Raw genomic sequence first — 18,961 nt, forward strand, 5'->3', positions numbered from 1 at the left:
GGGGGAGAGGGAGGGAGAGAGATGGGGAGGGAGGGGAGAGAGGGAAGGAGAGAGATGGGAAAGAGGGGGAGAGATGGGGAGGGAGCTGAGGGAGAGAGAGGGGAGAGAGGAAGGGAGAGAGAGGGGAGAGGGAGGGAGAAAGAGGGAGAGAGGGAGGAACAGAGGGCCTGGATGGAGGAAAGGAGAGGGAGGTAGGGAGATGGGAGGGGGAGAGGGGGAGGGAGATACAGCCGGGGAGGGAGATACAGGGGGAAGGAGAAAGGGAGGGAGAGAAAGAGAGGGAAGGGGAAAGAGGGGGGAGAGAGAAAGAGGGAGGGGCCGACATGTCTGTATGGCTGAACAGGCCATCGATTTGAAATGCAGGCTTTGAATTTTATACGGGAAGATGGTAAATCCACACAATAAAGATAGATTTCATGTGTGTCGTTTTTAATGAAATATCGTATGCTGACATATGACGCAATACTGAAGTGACGTAATATGATGTAACAAGATACAGGTAATGTGGTAATCGCGGGATACATGTACTTTTTTCTTTAAATTTAACTACTAAAAAACTTGATATGAAAGCGGATCATTGTTACCCCTTGTTGGGAATCTTGAGGTTCTAAATTATCTAGGAACACAAACACAAACGCACACACACGCACAATCAACAGGAGGTAACAGTGACACAACATTTTGAGTTTTCGGAAGTTCCCAACATGAAACAACACGGAGTGACAAGACACTCCTTCTGTGGAGTGGGACAAACGTTTACAATAGCGCGGTATCACTGTTTGTACAATTTAGACAGCGGGCCTCTAGAAGAAGACTATGGCAGTCAATTAAGGGACTTAGTGAGGATCGTACGGCGGAATTAAGTGAGGATTAAGCCGGTTCTCACACCCCCTCCCCTCGGTGGCGCCACCGGAGCGGGATACGGACACTTCTTCACTGCCGCGCCTATACCAGTGTAGTGTCTATGATAAGAATAATACTGTCGTTGTGATTGTTAAGAATGTTGCCCAAAAATGGTTTGTCCCACATGGTTTTTAATATATTATTGCACTATGTTAAGCACGAGTGTGCTAGTTTTTATGTGGTTATTTGTATGTCAAGCTTTGTGATAAGGACGAAATTCGGGTGTACTTTTGTCACCTGCGAGTTCCTTACTGAATAAAACATTACAAATATATGTAAGGTCTCCTTTCCACCAGACCGTACAGAGTCCAAAATGTATTTTTTTGACCCTTTGATATTATGCAAGATATACAATAATTAAGATGATACCCCGTTCTACTAGACGGCGATCGCGCTGCGCTCTCACTGCGGCCTAAAAAGGATGTGTGCAACCTTTGATTTCACAGGGTGGATTCACACGTTCGTACATATTCAAGTTCGTACGAGGTCCGTATGGAATTCGTAGTCTCGATCGGCAGGCTTCACAGATCGCTTGAAAAATAGTACAAATTGGAATACAAGCGTGAACGGGGCTTAATGCATAAACTGACAGATACGGATCACAATCTGTGATGGGAGTATGACATAAGGAGCTGTATCTGACAATTTAACCCTACTGCTAAGTCTAATTCTATTTGCATAGGCTTTAACTGTGATCCAACCACACGAAGTCTGTTAGTGGCTAACTGCATTGTAATTCTCACATGCCCTACTTTTATGCAATAGTGAATCATTTTTCTAGTGGAGTGAGATAAAACTGTACAGTAACAGAAATGTTCGATCGTTGTCAGGTCAAATTATAACCTCATATAATGCATAATTGAGATAATCAACTACTGAATGAAAATTTCGGGTTGATTGTTCATCCTTTATTTAATAAGATTTGTTGTACCTTGTGTAAACACTTGAAACTAAATGCGAGGAAAGCTCGGAGCGATGAAGGGTTCCGGTTGTCATAACAGGTGTCTGGATAACAAGATGAAGGATCAGAGAGTTCCGTCGTGTCTTTCTTACAGCGTGTGGGAGCGATAGCTTACCCCAAAGCCCTCTACGGGCTGAAACACACGACAACAATAACAACAAAAAGAAACAACAGCAGAAATTGGTAAAAATAGGAGGTTTTTATACCAAGGAGGCCTGCACCCAAGGACCTGGGTTGAGAATACTCGGTCAAGGTAGTCAAATAGCATTTTATGAGGCCGTTGGGGCAGTGGGTTGTTATCCACTGTGTTTAGGGCATTGTATTGGAAGGCCATTTCTATCTGAATCGTTGCTGAAGAAAGAAAGGTACAAGAACTTAGTGCCTTTCCCACTAGATTAACCAACAGCTAGTCTAGTCACTGGGCCATTCGACGCCACAAGAGACTACGTGATATGGGAGTGATCCTTGGTGTGTTAGCCTCGATCAGGTAAGCTCCACTCAAACTGTATATGGTACCGTAGCCTGGGTATACGTACTATTCTCAGGTAACCGCTGCCTTTTCGGTAGCTAAGCAGCACTGAGGAGTTAGCAACGAAAAGTATTGAGGCCAGTGGTTACTACGTACGGAGGATGCATGGGCTTGCTTTGTGTGTCTTTTTTTTTGGTGGAAGGCTAGCTTTCAAGTGCATGTGAGTTTTTTCGTTCACCTTTGGAGATAACCATATGTCTACATATAAACTGTGTACTTTCGTGAGTTTGAAATATGAGGTCATACTAGTATTATTAAATACTTGACGTTAACCTCGACACTGTGGTTAGGTTGCATGGCTAAAATTTGAGTTGAGAACTGAATATGAATTATCCACTTTTGTTCAATTATCATGATTCTCACGAATTATGAAGTGTTCAATTTTAGCTTAAATTTCTGAAGGAATATCACTGCCCCGTCCAGTGCCAAACGACTCAAACCAATGCTTTCTTTCCCTCTGGCGGAAATCGACTTAACTGCACACGCACCTGCGAAGAGTTTGGGTGTCCACGTACATGACGTAAGTATGACTAGTGCATTTAGTGTGTTGTATTTGGCAAATACAACTTGCCAACTTTTTGGTGCATGGAAGGTGGATTGAATACAAAACAATACAGTATTGAATACGATACATATGCATTGATATAAATTCTACATTGTCACTCAGGATGGTGATACGTTAATCTTTTTTGCTGTCAACATTTTCTGCTATATTCCCGCGATCGTTTTTTCTATGCCACTCTTTGTCTATTCTTTATAAATGCAGAAAAGAAAGATAAAAAGAAAGAAAAAGGAAATTATTCCCTGGAAAACGGGATCAATTTCGCTTTGTCAAAGTAATTTCCACTTGTGAACAGAAATTATTTCAGGAGTTCCCACTTATGTGAAAAAGAAAACTGATTTGTCATCGCGGGGCCCACTTTTTGGGACTTCTCTTGTCCCCTTTGTTTGTGGTCCTTTGTCTACTCACCTTGTCCAGTCCGAGGGTATTGCGCAATGCAGGTGGTTTTGGCGCCCACGTGCAGCGGTAGGGCGCGGCACGTGGGGCTGCTGACGTCATTTCCGCTCGGGGAGAGCCGTGATGTTGAAATCAGGAACCCCCGAACATTTTACCGGATATTTCGCAATCGAAAGTGTCCTTCGTTAAATCCCTACGCGATCACAAAAAATCCTTAAAAACATCCAAATCTATTAAAATAATAAAAAAATCATGGCAGATGATTACAATTTATCACAAGTATAAGAATAAAACCGCTTTGTTATTATTTTGAGGAAATATGATTCATAAAACGTTGCTAAAATGCGGAACTATTTTGTGTGAGCGGGCTCGCCGTTCTAAATGTAAGTGCGTGCACAAGCCAGCTGGCTCACTCTGCAGAGTACCAATATTCACTTCGGTAACATGTCCGACTACGCTCAGACTGAACAGGGGTAAGTTTCTGCCTAAATATCGTTTCCAAGCACCGTAAAATACCAGAAATAATCAGAGAAAGGTTCATAGATTTTAATTTGAAGGGGAAGATTTTTAAGTGAGCGCCTAATTTGGCGGAATTGGGCATTTTCGGAGGGGTTCCGACTGAATGTGGAATCCAAGATGGCTGCTTTCTTGAGCACGTGTGATTTTGCCGGCATTTCTGATTCCTTAACTAGTATTACAGTAGATCCTTACCACCTTTATTTGGTAGTTAATAAGGTCGATATAGATTTTATTTCGTCGTTCCTTGAATACGAAGTAAAGAGGGGGTTGTTGAAGCCAAGGCCGTTGCCACGATTGCGACATACCCTTCTTGGTTGATACGTCATGGTGTCTTTTTTTTTGGCGCAATGCCGGCAAAATGTGCGCCAGGAACTACCGCCCGCTACAACTCCCAAATTTCGATTTTTTCAGCCCTTCTAGTTGTTTGTAGGACTGTATAGTGATGTGTTCCATCAAAAAAGTGCCCAGTTTCTTCGAGAACTTGCGACGACTTGAATGAATCATCAGTGATAAGAGGGAAGTGTCATGGACAAAAAGAGTCACTCCTAAATGAATGAATGAATGGGCCTTAACTACACATTGTTTGTCCTCGTTTTACGGTGTCACAAACAACGTAAAAAATGGCGGTCATAAAAAAAATCCGGTTGTGACGCAACGTTGAACAACTAGTGAGCAGATTTTGTCCATTTTTTGACGTGTCACATCTCTTTGTTGGACATCTGTGTTGAATATTCATGTGGTAATTACATAAATGAGTGCATTTATTTCGCAATGTTGTACCAATTCTAGGTTACGAAAAGGTAAATTATGCAAGAACCCCCATTACCTTTCAGCATTCTGTTACCATTTATTTGGAGAATAGAGGTGTGAACAATTGGTTTGAAAATGTAAATTATCCAAGTAGGGTTTCCCTCAGTTTGCTACATACTGTGGCCTCACTGTGGTCATTTGTTGATAAAAAAAAGATTAATCTGGGCCTACACTAGCATTCTGTCAATATTATTGTAGAATTAGTAGCAAATTATGGCAATATGTTGATCAAATCAGATCAACTTGGGCGAATGGTGCTGTATAGCCAATGGAAGAAATTGGCAATGTCGCGATATTTTACATGCACAATGTTTATGGCAACATCTGTAGCAAGTTACCATTCAAATTCACCACATTGTTGCTATTTTAGTCCTTACAAAAATGTTAGGGCACCACTGATCCTTGATTTTTGTTGTCTGCACCAAAATCAGTGTATGTACCAAAAGTCCCTCCAGGGATTAGAAAAATGTCATTATGTCAATATCTGGAAAGCTTTTATTTTTGACAGGGCAAATGTGAGATCAAATTGGTGTCTATTGACTTGGTGTTGAAGTTGCTCCTTTTCCTTGCAAGATTTCTTTAAAGAACTACCATATCTGTTGTCAGAAGAAGAAAGCTTTACTTGTCAAAAGCCAACTAGACAGTACACTAGACATTATGGACCAAACAGTAACCTGAAAGCTGTTTAGTAGTCTATGGGGAAGAGAAAGTCAAGTATAATATGTATTGACTTGTATTATAGATGGTTCAATATGGGAATGGCTTTTTGGTGACACCATCTGGACACTCTGGACAGCAAGAACTGAAAGTTTCCCATTCGTTTTCATGGTAATTTGTTTCACAAAAGACTCTAATTAATTAATTAAGCATAGGTTGATTAGGGACATGAAAGCTTAACAATCACTGAGGATTTTTTTTGTACTTTAGAATATTTTGTACATGTGTAAAAGGTGGCATTTTTTATGTGTAATCAGTAACAATTTTTATGCACTTAGGTCTGAACCCAGACCTACAGATAATGACACAGAGGTACCACATGAGGAACTCCATGCCAAAAGGTTGTTAAAAGTTATCACCAATATAAACCACTTCCACCCCAATCCCTTTAACAGTTGCGAGATGGTGTTCTCGCAATGTTTTCCAACGAATGGAGGGAAATGTAAAGATTTGCATGCATCACACAGTGATTGAAGTGAGCACTATTCCATCAGACGTCAAACAGAATGTACTTCCTGTAGCATTCCACAGTTGTGACATCTTCTGGTTGCTTGGCTTGTGTCTGCTAGTGAAATCAGTGGTGTTAGGACAACTTCTTTTGCATGGTGTAAGCATGGTACAAGTACTATTCTTTTGTGCAAAATATATTTAGTTATCTAGCTGTTTAAGGGAGTGCTTTGTCCCATCCCCACCATATTCCCTCATTTGAGTCTACCTGTATTTTCTTACTTTGAAGTGATACTAATTAGTAATTGCAAGCTTTTCATCTCAGATCTTTGCTTTTTGCATTTTCAGTTCTACAAGGCTAGGTTTGATAATGATCAGTGATTGACTGGTTGTTTAGAGTAATAATTGAGTTGACAAACAGGTTATATATTGAAGCACTTGTCCCATCTTTTACAAGCACATATTTCTCATTGTGTGTTTGCAAGAAACCAGAACCACTTGGACCAAAAAAATTTACCCAGGAATTTTGGCATGAACACATGGTCTTATTGGAATGGGTTGCAAGTTTTCCAAAAAAAGCTAATGATCCACATGTGTGTTCCAACATGGATAGAAGGAATATTGTTGGAAGTGTCTAGTCAAAGGAAGCCATGTCTACATGCAGGGAACCTCACAGGTAGTCTGTCCTTGCCGTAGGGTTGGCTGGGGCCCCCAAGACATGGGGCCTCGAGAGCGGAGAGATCTAAGTCCGCGGGATCTTCGCGATCTTGGGCCCAGGGAGTATGAACCCCGCGAAGTAGGGCCGCCCGAAGAACGCAGAGATCTGGACCCTAGGGAAGCCAGAGATCTTAGTCCCAGGGGACCGCGGGATCTAGGCCCGCCTGGCGACTACGAGCCTCGCAATCTCGGGCCCAGGGAGTACGAGGAAGAAGAAGACGAGTATTACCGCAGATCGAGAAGGTTCTGTGTGGACTTTCGCTTGTTGGCATGACAACGAACAACCCGCCATAATTTGGTTTTTTGCTCCCATCTCCGCATGGTGTGTCGGCTGCGTTTTTGACACTTAAAAACCGTCCTGGTCACCATACCGGGCAGTGGTAGCCTTTCTAACACGTGGTTTTGTTTTCACTTCTGCTTTACTAGAATAGCTGGTGATGCAGCTTTGAGATGGCCAGAAATGCTTGAACATGAGTTGCAATGACAAGCCATCATTCAGTAACAGTTTTCTTTCTTGGTTTCATACAGCTTGAAAATGTGCAGTGTAGCAGTGTAGAGTAGGATACATTTCAGTAACGCATCACGGGATGAGCCCACCTGTGTCACTTTTGTTTTTCCAGTGAGATGTGTTAGAATATATCCGGTAGATTGTAATGTTTGAACAAGCTACTGACTCACACGGCCTGTGGTGTGGTGCCCTAACCTCTGACCTCACATACCATTGACAGAGGGTGCAAGTTCTATTTTTGTATGCAACACTATGGCACAGTGGTTCTCTTGAGCTCAGCAAAAAAAAAACACTGACGAGGAAAAAAAAAGCTCTGTGTTGAAGCCTTGAAGGGAAAAAGTGTTTTTCTAAGTCATAATGAAATTTGTTGAGTTGTACATTGCTGTGTGAAAAGTGACAAATGTAACAACTTTCACCTGAATGCATTTGAATGACAGTTTTATTAACAGATACGGCTGGAACTGAAACTACAGATGCATGACTTGTCCATTGGCGGGTTAGCCAAAGGTATTTCTGACCCCCACATGAAGAGGTGCTTCGCTTGACCTTCGTCTAGCCGTATTGTGACCTTTGTTGTCGTGTTTGTTTCAGGCCCGATGACGGGTCGTGGGGACCTTCTGACCAGAATGGCCCAGAGGGAGGCGAGACCATGCACCAGCACACTCACCACTCTGAGGATGGGCCCGCTGGTATGGACCCTGAGGGACTCATCGAGGTGAGAACTTTGTTTCAACTTTTTCTGTACATTGACAGTCAGAATTGATTGTTGATGTTTAATTATTGAACTAGTGAAACTGCAATATCCAAACGCAAAAATTGGACTCGCCCAAATTTGTCGACTGAATAGCACCAGTCTTTGTCAAGGAATGAACAATCTACTGCAGTTAATAGTTAGTTTGATTTTGAGTTTAAACAGTATTAAGTATTGTGTATAGATAGCATGGTTAGACAATTCTATTGACCTGATTACCCCGAGCAAGTGAATGTGCAGGCAAACACATGTCCTACAGTACTTGCCTGTTTGGGCAAGTGTGATTTTTCCATGGGTGTGTTTTTTCCTTGGGTAGATATTGGTCCAGTTATATGCATAAAAGTGCTTTTACTGAAAAATGAAATTACATTTATGCAAAAAAAATTTGCATGAATATGGCATTTAAATTTCAGGCAAGTGAGAAGTTGCTTCAGGCCTGTAGATTTTTGTATAGGGCAAGTGAAACTTTAAAGAAAACTTTTCTAACCCTGAGTAGGTTTTGTGGCAAATGCCCTTCCTTTTGTTACATTTTTGTCATGGAAGAAGTCTAAGGCCCACTTTACATTACGTTTTTCGCGTTAGCGGGACTGGCGTTAGCGGGGCTGCGTTAGCGGGAGCCCCGTGTAAAGAGAGTTCCCGTTAACGTAGTCCCGCTAACGCCAAATTTTCTCCCGTCCACTCCGAAGCGTACGGCCGTAGGCTCAGCGGGAGTCCCCGTCAACGCCAAACTGCGTATAAAGAGAACACGTCGGGCTCGCGTTAGCGGGAGTCAGGGTTTAGACGTTTAGCATAAAGCGCGCGCTTATTAGCATATGGCGCGAAAATGGTGAGTACAGATTTGCAAAACATTGGAGGAAAATTGCCAGCAGCGATCATGTTCATAACGCTGGGTAAGAATACAGCGATAAGAAAACAGTCTCCCGATACTGATAGTTACTTTTTTATATACTAGAAGAATGAATGTCAACCCAAAAATCAACCCGAACTACGCAGAAAAAATAGTTTTCACGGCCTGCCTTTTCCGTAATGGTCACCTACGCAGGCTCTTACGTCAATCGGGTCTGCAGTCAACCTTCAAAGCAGGCGGGATGTCAGCGAAAAATAGTCTCATTCTCACATTTTTGGACGACCTACTTTTGCACAATTTTCGTGGAAGACCTGTAAAACAATATACAAGTTCGATTCTGAATATTTTCTCCTGCAATACATCGTTACGTTGTACCGAAACCAGAAGCCGCTATCTCTGCAAATTTTGTATAAAGTAATCCCATTACGCGTCTCCGATTAGCCGTTGCTATGACAGTGGTGGCCGTTGCTATGACATTGGTGGGGAAATTCCCGCCACATGAACTGCTGGCAGCTTGAGTTTTTACGTACGAGGTAGTTATTATACCTGCAGGAATTGTGCGTATATTTACTGTTATTTCAGTACGTAGCCATAATTTAGCAGGTCATCACTGAAAGAAAGGGATCTTCTATCAAACAGTTCGCTTTGAAAGGGTTTTTAAGTGCTTTTTTATCGAAAATTTTGTGGTCGAAGTTACCGGAAGTGTCAGCGAAACAACAACGTAGTCGGGGACTTTTATTTCTCATGCAAGTCACGTATTTGAATTTTCAATCACTTGGTAGCGGTACGCAAACAAAAAATTAACGTTTGTTCAATATAACAACGTGCAGCTAAAAAGAACTGCGATCTTTACGGGTAGACTTTCACCAAAATTTTACATTCCACCGCGCGCCGCGGGTGTCCCGACAGATTTCCGGGCGGTGTGTCTAAAGAGGTGCCGATAGCGGCGTCCCGATAACGGGAAATTTACCGCTAACGCGAAAAGCGTAATGTAAAGTGGGCCTAAGTCTTTACCTTTGTTTTACAGACCAACTGGGACGAGGTAGTTGATAATTTTGATGACATGGGTCTTCGTGAGGACCTACTAAGAGGCATCTATGCCTATGGCTTTGAGAAGCCCTCTGCTATCCAGCAGCGAGCCATTTTGCCTTGCTGCCAAGGTGGGTTCTATTCTTTGTTTGCAAACTCATGCTGATGGCATAGGTAAAAAAACATAACTAGGTAAAAGTGTCAATTCTATTATATACCTGTGTCTGATTCTACATACATTACTTAAAGGTTTGTCTTCTTTGCTCTCTTGTATTTTCCTTTTTGTTCTATACCATCTAAAATCTTACGTAGATCATAAAATCTAGACAATACGTTACGTTTGTATTTATTTTCATCATAGTAAAATTTATTTTACATGTAACCAGAAAGAACGTATTTAAAGCACACCAGGGTTCTAGCCAGGATTTTATTGGTGTGGAAGGGGGGGTCTTGGTCCTTCCACAGTGAGATTTGAAGATAAAAGTTAGGATTTTGGGGTCAGTTTTGAGTGGCATATCATCATTTTTCATTGTTCAAACATTTATTAGTCATTGTTGAACAAGCAAATGACAGCAAAGCACCACTACACTAGTTCAAAATTAGCGTAGTGGCCCTTCTTTTAGCGTAGGGGTCACAAATTTTAGCATAGTAGCCCACTACGCTAAAATGCACTAGCTAGAACCCTGCACACGTGTGCCAAAGCAAACCTGAGCTTCTAGACCTCAATTGGACCTGAGTTAAGGTATGCAGCACTAACTGATGAAGATTGAGACGTTGCCATGGTGATGACTCTTGTGTTGTCGTGTTCCAGGCCGTGACGTGATTGCGCAGGCCCAGTCCGGTACGGGAAAGACGGCCACGTTCGCTGTTGCCATCCTCCAACAGCTGGCCATGAAGGCAGGAAATGCCGGGAGAAACTGCCAAGCCCTGGTGCTGGCACCCACTCGTGAGCTGGCACAACAGGTACATACACCAGCTTTTAAATCAGCTATAAATGCCCCTTGTATATATTTTACATGCAGATAAACCTGTGCTACACAATGTAGATCTTGTTGCACATATTGTTCCGCATGCAACTGTGGCTTACAATGTTAACTGAACACTGGACAGAACATTAAACTTTGCTTAGGATGTTCTGACTTGATTTTGTTTGGATGACATCCACGCACATCTATTTTGGCCAGTGGATTTGTGACCGCATGCAAAAATTTGGGACAATGCCATTATCGACTGGTATCCCATAAATGTTAGGCAGCTTTGGGTTGGGCAAGGGTTGGGTTTTAGCACATGCAGACGTTAAGATTTAGGAAAAATGTTTTGGTGTGGCTCTCCTTAAACATGGGACCCCCATTCAATATATTATCTGAAAGATGTCCCTAACCGAAGCTTGTTACTCATTTTTACTAGAGTAAAGTGAGAAATTTGTGTTTCTTTTGTGTGCCTTTCCGTGGACCAATACACAAACTACCTTGTCAACATGGCACACTGGCTATAAAGTGGAAATTTTTTAGTTTTAAACCATTTTACCTTTGCCCACAGATCCAGAAGGTAGTGCTGGCCCTTGGCGACTACATGAACGCCCGCTGCCACGCCTGTATCGGAGGCACCAATGTGCGCTCGGACATCGCAGCCCTGGAGGAGGGCGTCCACATCGTGGTGGGCACGCCCGGCCGCGTGAACGACATGATTGGCAGGAGAGCTCTCAGTAAGTACTCCGTAAATACAGAAACTTTTCTGGGTGATTTAATGTTCGTGGTTTTCGCAGTGGCTGCTAAACCACAAACTTAAAACCACCGCGAACATTTTTCCATGGCAGTAAGAGACTACTGTGCATGGTGCTACCGCAAACTTAAAAACACTGCGAAATTGAATGCCTGCGAACTTAAATGCATTTACGTAAACTACTGTGGATTGTGAAAAATTTTATGCTCAATGCTTCTCCCTAGAAATATGGTGCATCGTGTTTGAATTTTGATAAACTGAAAAAAATTCTGAAATAAGGAAAAAACACCCTAGATTTGAAAAGCAGTTTAGTAGAGAGAATGCTGACTCTTTTCTTCCCCCATGAAAAAGTGAGTCCTTCAAACTGGAAACAGTACAGTAATACAGATACAGTAGGTGTTATAGTTTCTTGTAATCAGTTCCTCAACATGAGCTGAGCAAAATTTTAGTTGTTGAAACCTTCCTAAAAGCACCCCACTGAAACATCCCTTGACAGTGGCGGCCGTCAACGGAAGGAGAGAAACTGCATGGCCGTGGGTGAGGGGGGGTCAGGCTGCGGCCACGCTGGCCTACTCCTCAATAGGTGGTGCAACAAGTGTCAAGTTCTTTATCCAAGCAGAGTTTTTGCACAAAAGCCAATAAACTAAGGGATGAAAAATGTATTTCTGTGGCAGGTAGTAGGGGAAGATTTTTGCTTAAAGCACAAAGTTTTCGCTGGTTTGTAAGGATTTCTAAAGACTTGCTTTGTAAGGAGTACTGAAGACTTGTTTTGTAACCCGAGTGTTGCCCTTCTTCCCTCCAGACACCTCGGATGTGAAGCTGTTTGTGCTTGACGAGGCTGATGAGATGCTGTCTCGTGGTTTCAAGGACCAGATCTACGACATCTTCAAATTTCTGCCATCTGACATTCAGGTAAGAGTCGACATTTGTACAAAAGAAAACACAGATTTGCTTTTCTCATGATATTACACTGTACATCAGCAATAGAATGGTGAGAAGTTCTTTGTCATGTTAACATTGCTGGCTTTGTATTGTATGCCCTGTAAACTACCTCATGGTGTAACAGTGACACACCAGGTTTGTACTGAACAGTACAAGCTGCATATCGGACAGTTTTTAAAAATCTACTCACACTGACAGGGTGCGTATTGTTTTTGAAAAGTTTTGGGTTCTTGAAGGTATGTTGGAGGTATGGCTCTCCTCAAACAAAGGCCTTCCATTTAATGTCTTATCTGAGGAACATCCCTAATTGACGCTAGGTACCTGTTGTGGTATGAGTGAAGTGCAGTATGAAAATTCATGTAAAATTCTCAAGGGCACAGCCAGGCTTTTAGCTAGGATTTTATAAAGGGAGTCCAAACTTATTGGTGAGTCGCGGTAAGTGACTATTGTAGGGGGGTCCAGGGGCATCCGAATTCCATGGTGAAGAGTTTTTGATGATTTTAACTTAAAAAAGTGCATTCTAAGGCATCCCAAGAGCCAAAAATACTGTTCCAGAGGTCACAGTAGAAGACTGTGACCACAGATGACCTGGTAGCATCCCTGGTCAATCAGAATTTCATGCTTGTCAGACAATTTTTTCCCCAGTATAGGGAGTCCAGGGGCATCAAATTTCTTGTTATTCTAAGAAAAGGGAGTCCAGATGACTTGACCCATGCCTGGCTAAAAGCCTGGGCACAGCGTCGTCGATAGCATATCAGGGGATTTGAACTCAAAACTTATGGGTTCTTGGCCCTAACCGTTACACCTGCAGGATGCCCCATGTTAATTGTCATGTGAACAGCGTTGTCTAAGTTGTGAATGTGGTCATGTTTCAGGTGATCCTTCTGTCTGCCACCATGCCCAGCGACGTGCTGGAGGTCACGACCAAGTTCATGCGCAACCCCATCCGCATCCTGGTCAAGAAGGAGGAACTGACCCTGGAGGGTATCAAGCAGTTTTACATCAATGTGGAACGTGAGGTGAGTGTCCAAAAGTGCTGCCCAGTTGTTCACTGTCTAGATGATGTTGTGCCTTGTAGACTTGTTCCTTATTATCTGCAAGACTTGAAAGTAGAAAGGGTTTGGTTCTGTGTGAGGAGAGTTGTTCTGTTCATAGGACTTTAAGATTGATAGCCCTCTGGGACACCAGCATTTCCTGCATTTTGAGGGATGAATTTTGTTAAGTTACACTCCCCATCTGTTACCACCTTATTCTAAATAAAGCCAAAAGTTTTTTTTTTTTGCAAGAGTTAGTTCTCTCCAGCAAGAAACACATGAGATAAGCAAAATTAAGATAGCTGACATCTTCCTAAAAGCACCCCACTGAAACATCCCTTGACAGTGGCGGCCGTCAACGGAAGGAGAGAAACTGCATGGCCGTGGGTGAGGGGGGGTCAGGCTGCGGCCACGCTGGCCTACTCCTCAATAGGTGGTGCAACAAACAAACAAACAACTATCACGTTCTTTGTCAAAGCAGTGTCTGCACAAAAAGGCTCAGTTCAGTTCATCCTCGTAGTATGAAGTGCCGCAGAATACCGCTCCAGATGTATTGGTCCAGGTCTATGTTATGATCGGGCGTTAAGCCTTGTGGTGATTGGATATCGTCAAGCAGAAGTTGTCTTCGCTTGGAAAATGATAACAGCCGTGCTATCTCGTACCCGGGTTTGTTTGTGCGGTCAGTCGCTGCTTATTGGTCCCTGTCCGTTCTCCTTCCCAGATTCCGCAGTATCACCCATGTAGCGCTCTTTCGCGATCTATTTATGTACTGTTTGCACTGCATGTGCTTTGACACTACAACGTGAGTGATGAGACGATTCTTTTAATTTTTCGACATGGAGGAGCGTATGTGGTGTATATGAGACCAACTGTCGTAGTTCATGATTGGTTATCGTCTGGCTTACAGAAAGTAACGGAAACAGTAGGGACAGTAGAAATTTCATGAAGCAGGATCATACATTTGCCATACACACACAAATACTAGTCGCGGTGCCAAACTCAATTTGTAACAGGTAATTTGTTAAACCATAATTATCATTATAACATCAGACTACAGACATAAAACATAATTGCGTCACAGAGTATGTTATCTGCGGTCACTTGTTTTGACTGTTTCCTATTGTTGTTTATGATAGGAATGGAAGCTGGACACCCTGTGTGACTTGTACGAGACCCTCACCATCACCCAAGCTGTCATCTTCTGCAACACGCGGCGGAAAGTGGACTGGCTGACTGAGAAGATGTCTGGCCGGGACTTCACGGTCTCCGCCATGCACGGCGACATGGACCAGCGCGAGCGCGACCTGATCATGCGAGAGTTCCGCTCGGGATCCAGCCGTGTCCTCATCACTACTGACCTGCTGGTGAGTGGACTCTAAATTAACAGTGTCCTGGACATCTATGATTAGAAATGTGACATTAGATACAGTTGAAGCAGTAACTGTACATGTCCAGACCTGTATTTGTACCTGAACAATTTGTCAAAGGATTTCAAATAAAATGGTGCTAACAATCAATGCCCATACAATGTTTTCATCTTTCTTTATTGCTTAATCATCATCTTTGTGTTAGCGTGTTTTTGGAAGCATAAAAGAAGGAATAAATTGTATCTCGGTACAGTACAGTACATTGATTGTCAGGTATGTTTTCTAGAAGGTTATTGTTGTTTTATACTGGTACTAGGTATGCAGCCCATGCTACATGTTACATAGGTGATAAAGTGAGAGATGTAAGCACTGGTTTGTAAGGTTTGAATTGTTTTACTCTGTGCCGTAACTTAGAAGTGATCTGAACCAATCAAGTTGAACTCACTGAACTGTTATGTTTCTCTTCCCAGGCCCGTGGTATCGACGTGCAGCAGGTTTCCCTTGTCATCAACTATGACTTGCCAACAAACAGAGAAAACTATATTCACAGGTCAGTATATACCACATACATGTGAATTAATCATATGCATAATCATGTCATTTTGAAGAGAAAATATGCAATGTTTAATGATGCTAACAAACAAAAGTTTTAGACAGTCAACCATAAGCAGGGTTATTCAGTGTAAATTGTGATATCTTTTTAGGCTATTTCTGATAAACTGCAAGAAGTAATGATGTTTCCATCATCTTTCGGGTCTGAAGACCGGTGTTGAAAAACTGGGTCCCAACGTTCTGAACTTCCTGCACACGTCATGTCTTATACACCACCTCTACAATCCTAACACACAAACTAAAACCTCTTCTGTTCTTACCCTTTCTCCTACAGGATTGGACGAGGTGGTCGTTTTGGTCGCAAGGGAGTGGCCATCAACTTTATGACAATGGAGGATTGTCGTTGTCTGAAGGACATTGAGCAGTACTACAATACCCAGGTTGAGGAGATGCCCATGAACGTGGCTGATCTGATCTAATCGGATAGCGTTGACCGCCGTGCTTTCCAGCTCGCCATTATTTCCCTCTCGTTTTCCCGTCTCCGCTCACAGGGATTGGTCGGAGGTTGTGTCTGATATTGAATATTGCATTGACGGTAGCCCAGGAAAGCATTTGGAGGCGTCTCGCTATTAATATTGCGCCATCGATTCCTCTTGATGATAAATATTTAAAAGTTGAAGAGGTCTTGCTGCGCCGTGTACATTGCCGTACACCCAGCAAGGCTCTGAACATATTGTACAAGAGTCCGTGTAAACTTGGACAGCTGTATTGTACTAGCTCCGTAGGTAGTTGATCACATTATAGTTATATCTATCATTGCTGTCTTGTCGAGTTATTATTTTTGGGTAGTGGCAATCGTACAGTGTATGTACGTATTCTAGAGAGGATTAAAGACTACCTGTAACGTTTGTGTCGCCTTGGAAAGAAGATGGCGTTACCTGTAGAAATGGGAGGGGTTTCAGCACTGTACTGTGCGGATTGCCACAGGCTTCGAGTATGTAGTGAAAAAGCCAGGTATTGTAAGGCGTATTTTGATTCTGAATGTAACATGATCAGTGTTTACATGTCACTTTGTATAATTCTGAACCATAGATTCAGTAAAAATTCTTTAGTCTTCAATGTGTTTGTGTTGTTTCTTTTTTAAAATAGAATGATTAAGTAGTTCGTAATATTGAGTTTCTGGCAGGTGTTTGTAATGAACATGATTCAATGACAATGCAAGAAAACTTAGTTCTGCAGTACCAAGGAAATATGCAAGGAGAGCCATGTGTGAAACTCATGTTTGGGATCACAAAACATACACAACAAGTAACAATCCAAGATTGACAACTATGTCAAACGAGGGCGGACAAAATTCTATCAAAATAGTGAGCTATAGAATGGCGTGCCACAATTTACTTTTCTTGCCTACAAGGAGTTGGTGTCTAACCTAATCTAGATTCCCAGAGCCTAGACCACCACTTTCAAAATTGTGTAGACATGCAAAATAAGAAGATAAAATATAGAAATATTTTACAGGCATAAAACCACTCTACATTAGCCAATCATAGATAAACCATTTGACACTCAGGATTGGCATACAGGTAGCAGAGTATGTTGTGATCGTCTGAAGCTTAACATAATTCAGTTAATGTCTTAAAATTTAGTCCAGATATTGGGAATGCAGTTGTAGAATGGAGACATACTTTAGTAGCACATCTGTTCAAAGGCAAACAACTAGTAAACTGCACTTCCTGTATCTTCATGAGAAAAAAACACATTAAGATAGCATGTAGCTTCAGATGGTCCTGAGACACTGATGCTTCATGTAGGTTGTGCCCTGGCTGTTGCATAAACTCAACCAATAAAGACAACGTCACACACCAGGAGGCTCAAAATGGACCTTGACCTTCATCTTCCCAACCCCTGTCCAGGTACCAAATATTACAGTCCATCCAGAGGTTTTAAAGTTGTGCTGACCACAAATATCTGGAAACACCGACGTACACACACACACACACAAAGAACAATATACTTCTTTTTTTACGGAGGTAACGATGTCAGCCTCATGGAAGGTATGAAACTATGGTAATTGCCGTCTGGGGGAAACAAAGACATGACATGTCAGTAACAATAACTCTAGTACTGTCATATTGTTGAATTAAAAATGACAGTTATAGGTAAGGGATTTGTAGGTGAAGGCAAATGTTTAAAAGCCAATACTAGAGAAGACTACAGGATGTTGCAAAAACGCGCAAAACGCTAAGAATGGGCCGTACGTGTTTTAACATCTGCTCGGGGTATAGCTGACATACCTTGCGTCATAATAACCGGCCTGACCGACGCTCTACATCTAAACTTGTCGCTAGAGGGCTCTTTTAGACTTGACTTTGTGAATGGTAACAAGTTCCTTGCTTCTTGACAACAACGTCCCCGGACGTTAAATACCAGTAATATCCCTCAGACAACCAAAATTTACAGTCAGTCAATAGGGTGTGTTTGTCAACGAATAAATATTCGTATCAAATGCGTTATACACTCTTTCCAAAGTGCTGCCACTCTCATTGGTCAAACGGCTAATTACTATCTGAGTATGCTACCATTGGTTGAAGTGATGGACAGGTACGATCGGTCTCCGGTAAATGAATTCATCCTCACCGGTAAAAGAAAATCACCCCATTCACGCCATTCACGCAATCGACCAATCACAGTCAATTATCGCTGATATGATTAAATGCACATAAACAAACCAATAAATTCATTCATGGGCGAAATATGGCATTTTACGAGACACAAATGACCAATCATAGGGCGATAAATCAATGACGTATATTGGAAAGTAGTTTCAGTTTCCCAAACGTACTGCAACACATTTCTTCCGAGGTCTGAACAACAATCGCGGCAAGAATTGATCATGTACACAATATCTAGGAGCGGTCACACGAGCAAATATATTCCAGTCCGCATCTAGATCTAGAAAAAGTAGCATTTTCGGTTCGATATTAAACCAAGCTGCACAGTAAAAGTCAAAATACAACTAATGTCAATGAAGGCTAGATAACGTTGCGCCAAATAGCAATTTTCTACTAGTATATTTGAACCATTTGGTCGGTTCTTGTCGTAGATACAACTGAAGTTCTCCGTAAACTTTACCTAAAGGTGGGTTCACACGTGCCGCAAGTTCGAATGAGGCCCGTTTGGAAGTCTTAGCCTCTACCAGGCTGTACAGGTCGCAAGGAAAATGATAGAAATAGTGGAATCAGCTGGTCGCAAACCATACTCCTCGGCCAGCTAACTCCTCTTGCACGTGAGCGCTGTTATTACCTTCGCCAAGAAGGTTATATTTTGGGTAGCGTTTGTTTGTATGTATGTATGTATGTATGTAGAAGACCAGAATAACTCAAGAACGCCTGAATGGATTGTATTGATATTCGGTATGTGGGTAGGTCTTGATGAGACCTAAAAACGATCAGATTTTGGACCCCCTAGCGGCCTGTTATAGTACTGCAGCGGAACTTCATGGTTTGATATCCCGAGTTCTGGACATGGTTAGGCTATGATTTTTTTGTGGTGAACAGCTCTTGATGCCGAGAGTAAGTGGTATGGGTTTGGTCCCCCTAGCGGCTTGTTTTGGAACTGCAGGGCAGGTTTAGTGTCAGACTTTGAAAG

General features: G+C 42.3%; 1 protein-coding gene across 4 annotated transcripts; it reads left to right on the top strand.

The window, feature by feature from the left end:
- Nucleotides 1-3,668: 3,668 nt before the first annotated feature.
- Nucleotides 3,669-16,432, top strand: LOC118427208 (eukaryotic initiation factor 4A-I-like). Of its 4 annotated transcripts, XM_035836844.1 has the most exons (12): nucleotides 3,734-3,824; nucleotides 5,676-5,738; nucleotides 6,541-6,804; nucleotides 7,661-7,784; nucleotides 9,695-9,827; nucleotides 10,508-10,659; nucleotides 11,236-11,401; nucleotides 12,221-12,330; nucleotides 13,236-13,379; nucleotides 14,531-14,758; nucleotides 15,232-15,311; nucleotides 15,648-16,432. In XM_035836844.1, the coding sequence occupies exons 1-12, from the start codon at nucleotides 3,796-3,798 to the stop codon at nucleotides 15,790-15,792; spliced, it is 1,638 nt and encodes a 545-aa protein (XP_035692737.1). In that variant the 5' UTR covers nucleotides 3,734-3,795; the 3' UTR covers nucleotides 15,793-16,432. The 4 variants fall into 4 exon arrangements, with proteins under 4 accessions (XP_035692740.1, XP_035692737.1, XP_035692738.1 ...); XM_035836845.1 differs by lacking the exon at nucleotides 5,676-5,738 and having other exon boundaries at nucleotides 3,736-3,824; nucleotides 15,648-15,895; XM_035836846.1 differs by lacking the exon at nucleotides 6,541-6,804 and having other exon boundaries at nucleotides 3,756-3,824; nucleotides 15,648-15,895.
- The last annotated feature ends 2,529 nt before the right edge of the window (nucleotides 16,433-18,961 follow it).

Source organism: Branchiostoma floridae, chromosome 12 (assembly GCF_000003815.2).
Source record: "Branchiostoma floridae strain S238N-H82 chromosome 12, Bfl_VNyyK, whole genome shotgun sequence".
In the NCBI taxonomy this organism is placed as follows: Eukaryota; Metazoa; Chordata; class Leptocardii; order Amphioxiformes; family Branchiostomatidae; genus Branchiostoma; species Branchiostoma floridae.

Bases quoted from the DNA above. Each gene is read 5' to 3' on its own strand.
- LOC118427208 (XM_035836844.1), top strand. From the start codon at position 3,796: ATGTCCGACTACGCTCAGACTGAACAGGG. The intron at 6,805-7,660 runs GTTCTGTGTGGA...TGTTTGTTTCAG, and splicing joins TATTACCGCAGATCGAGAAG to GCCCGATGACGGGTCGTGGG. The intron at 10,660-11,235 runs GTACATACACCA...CTTTGCCCACAG, and splicing joins CTCGTGAGCTGGCACAACAG to ATCCAGAAGGTAGTGCTGGC.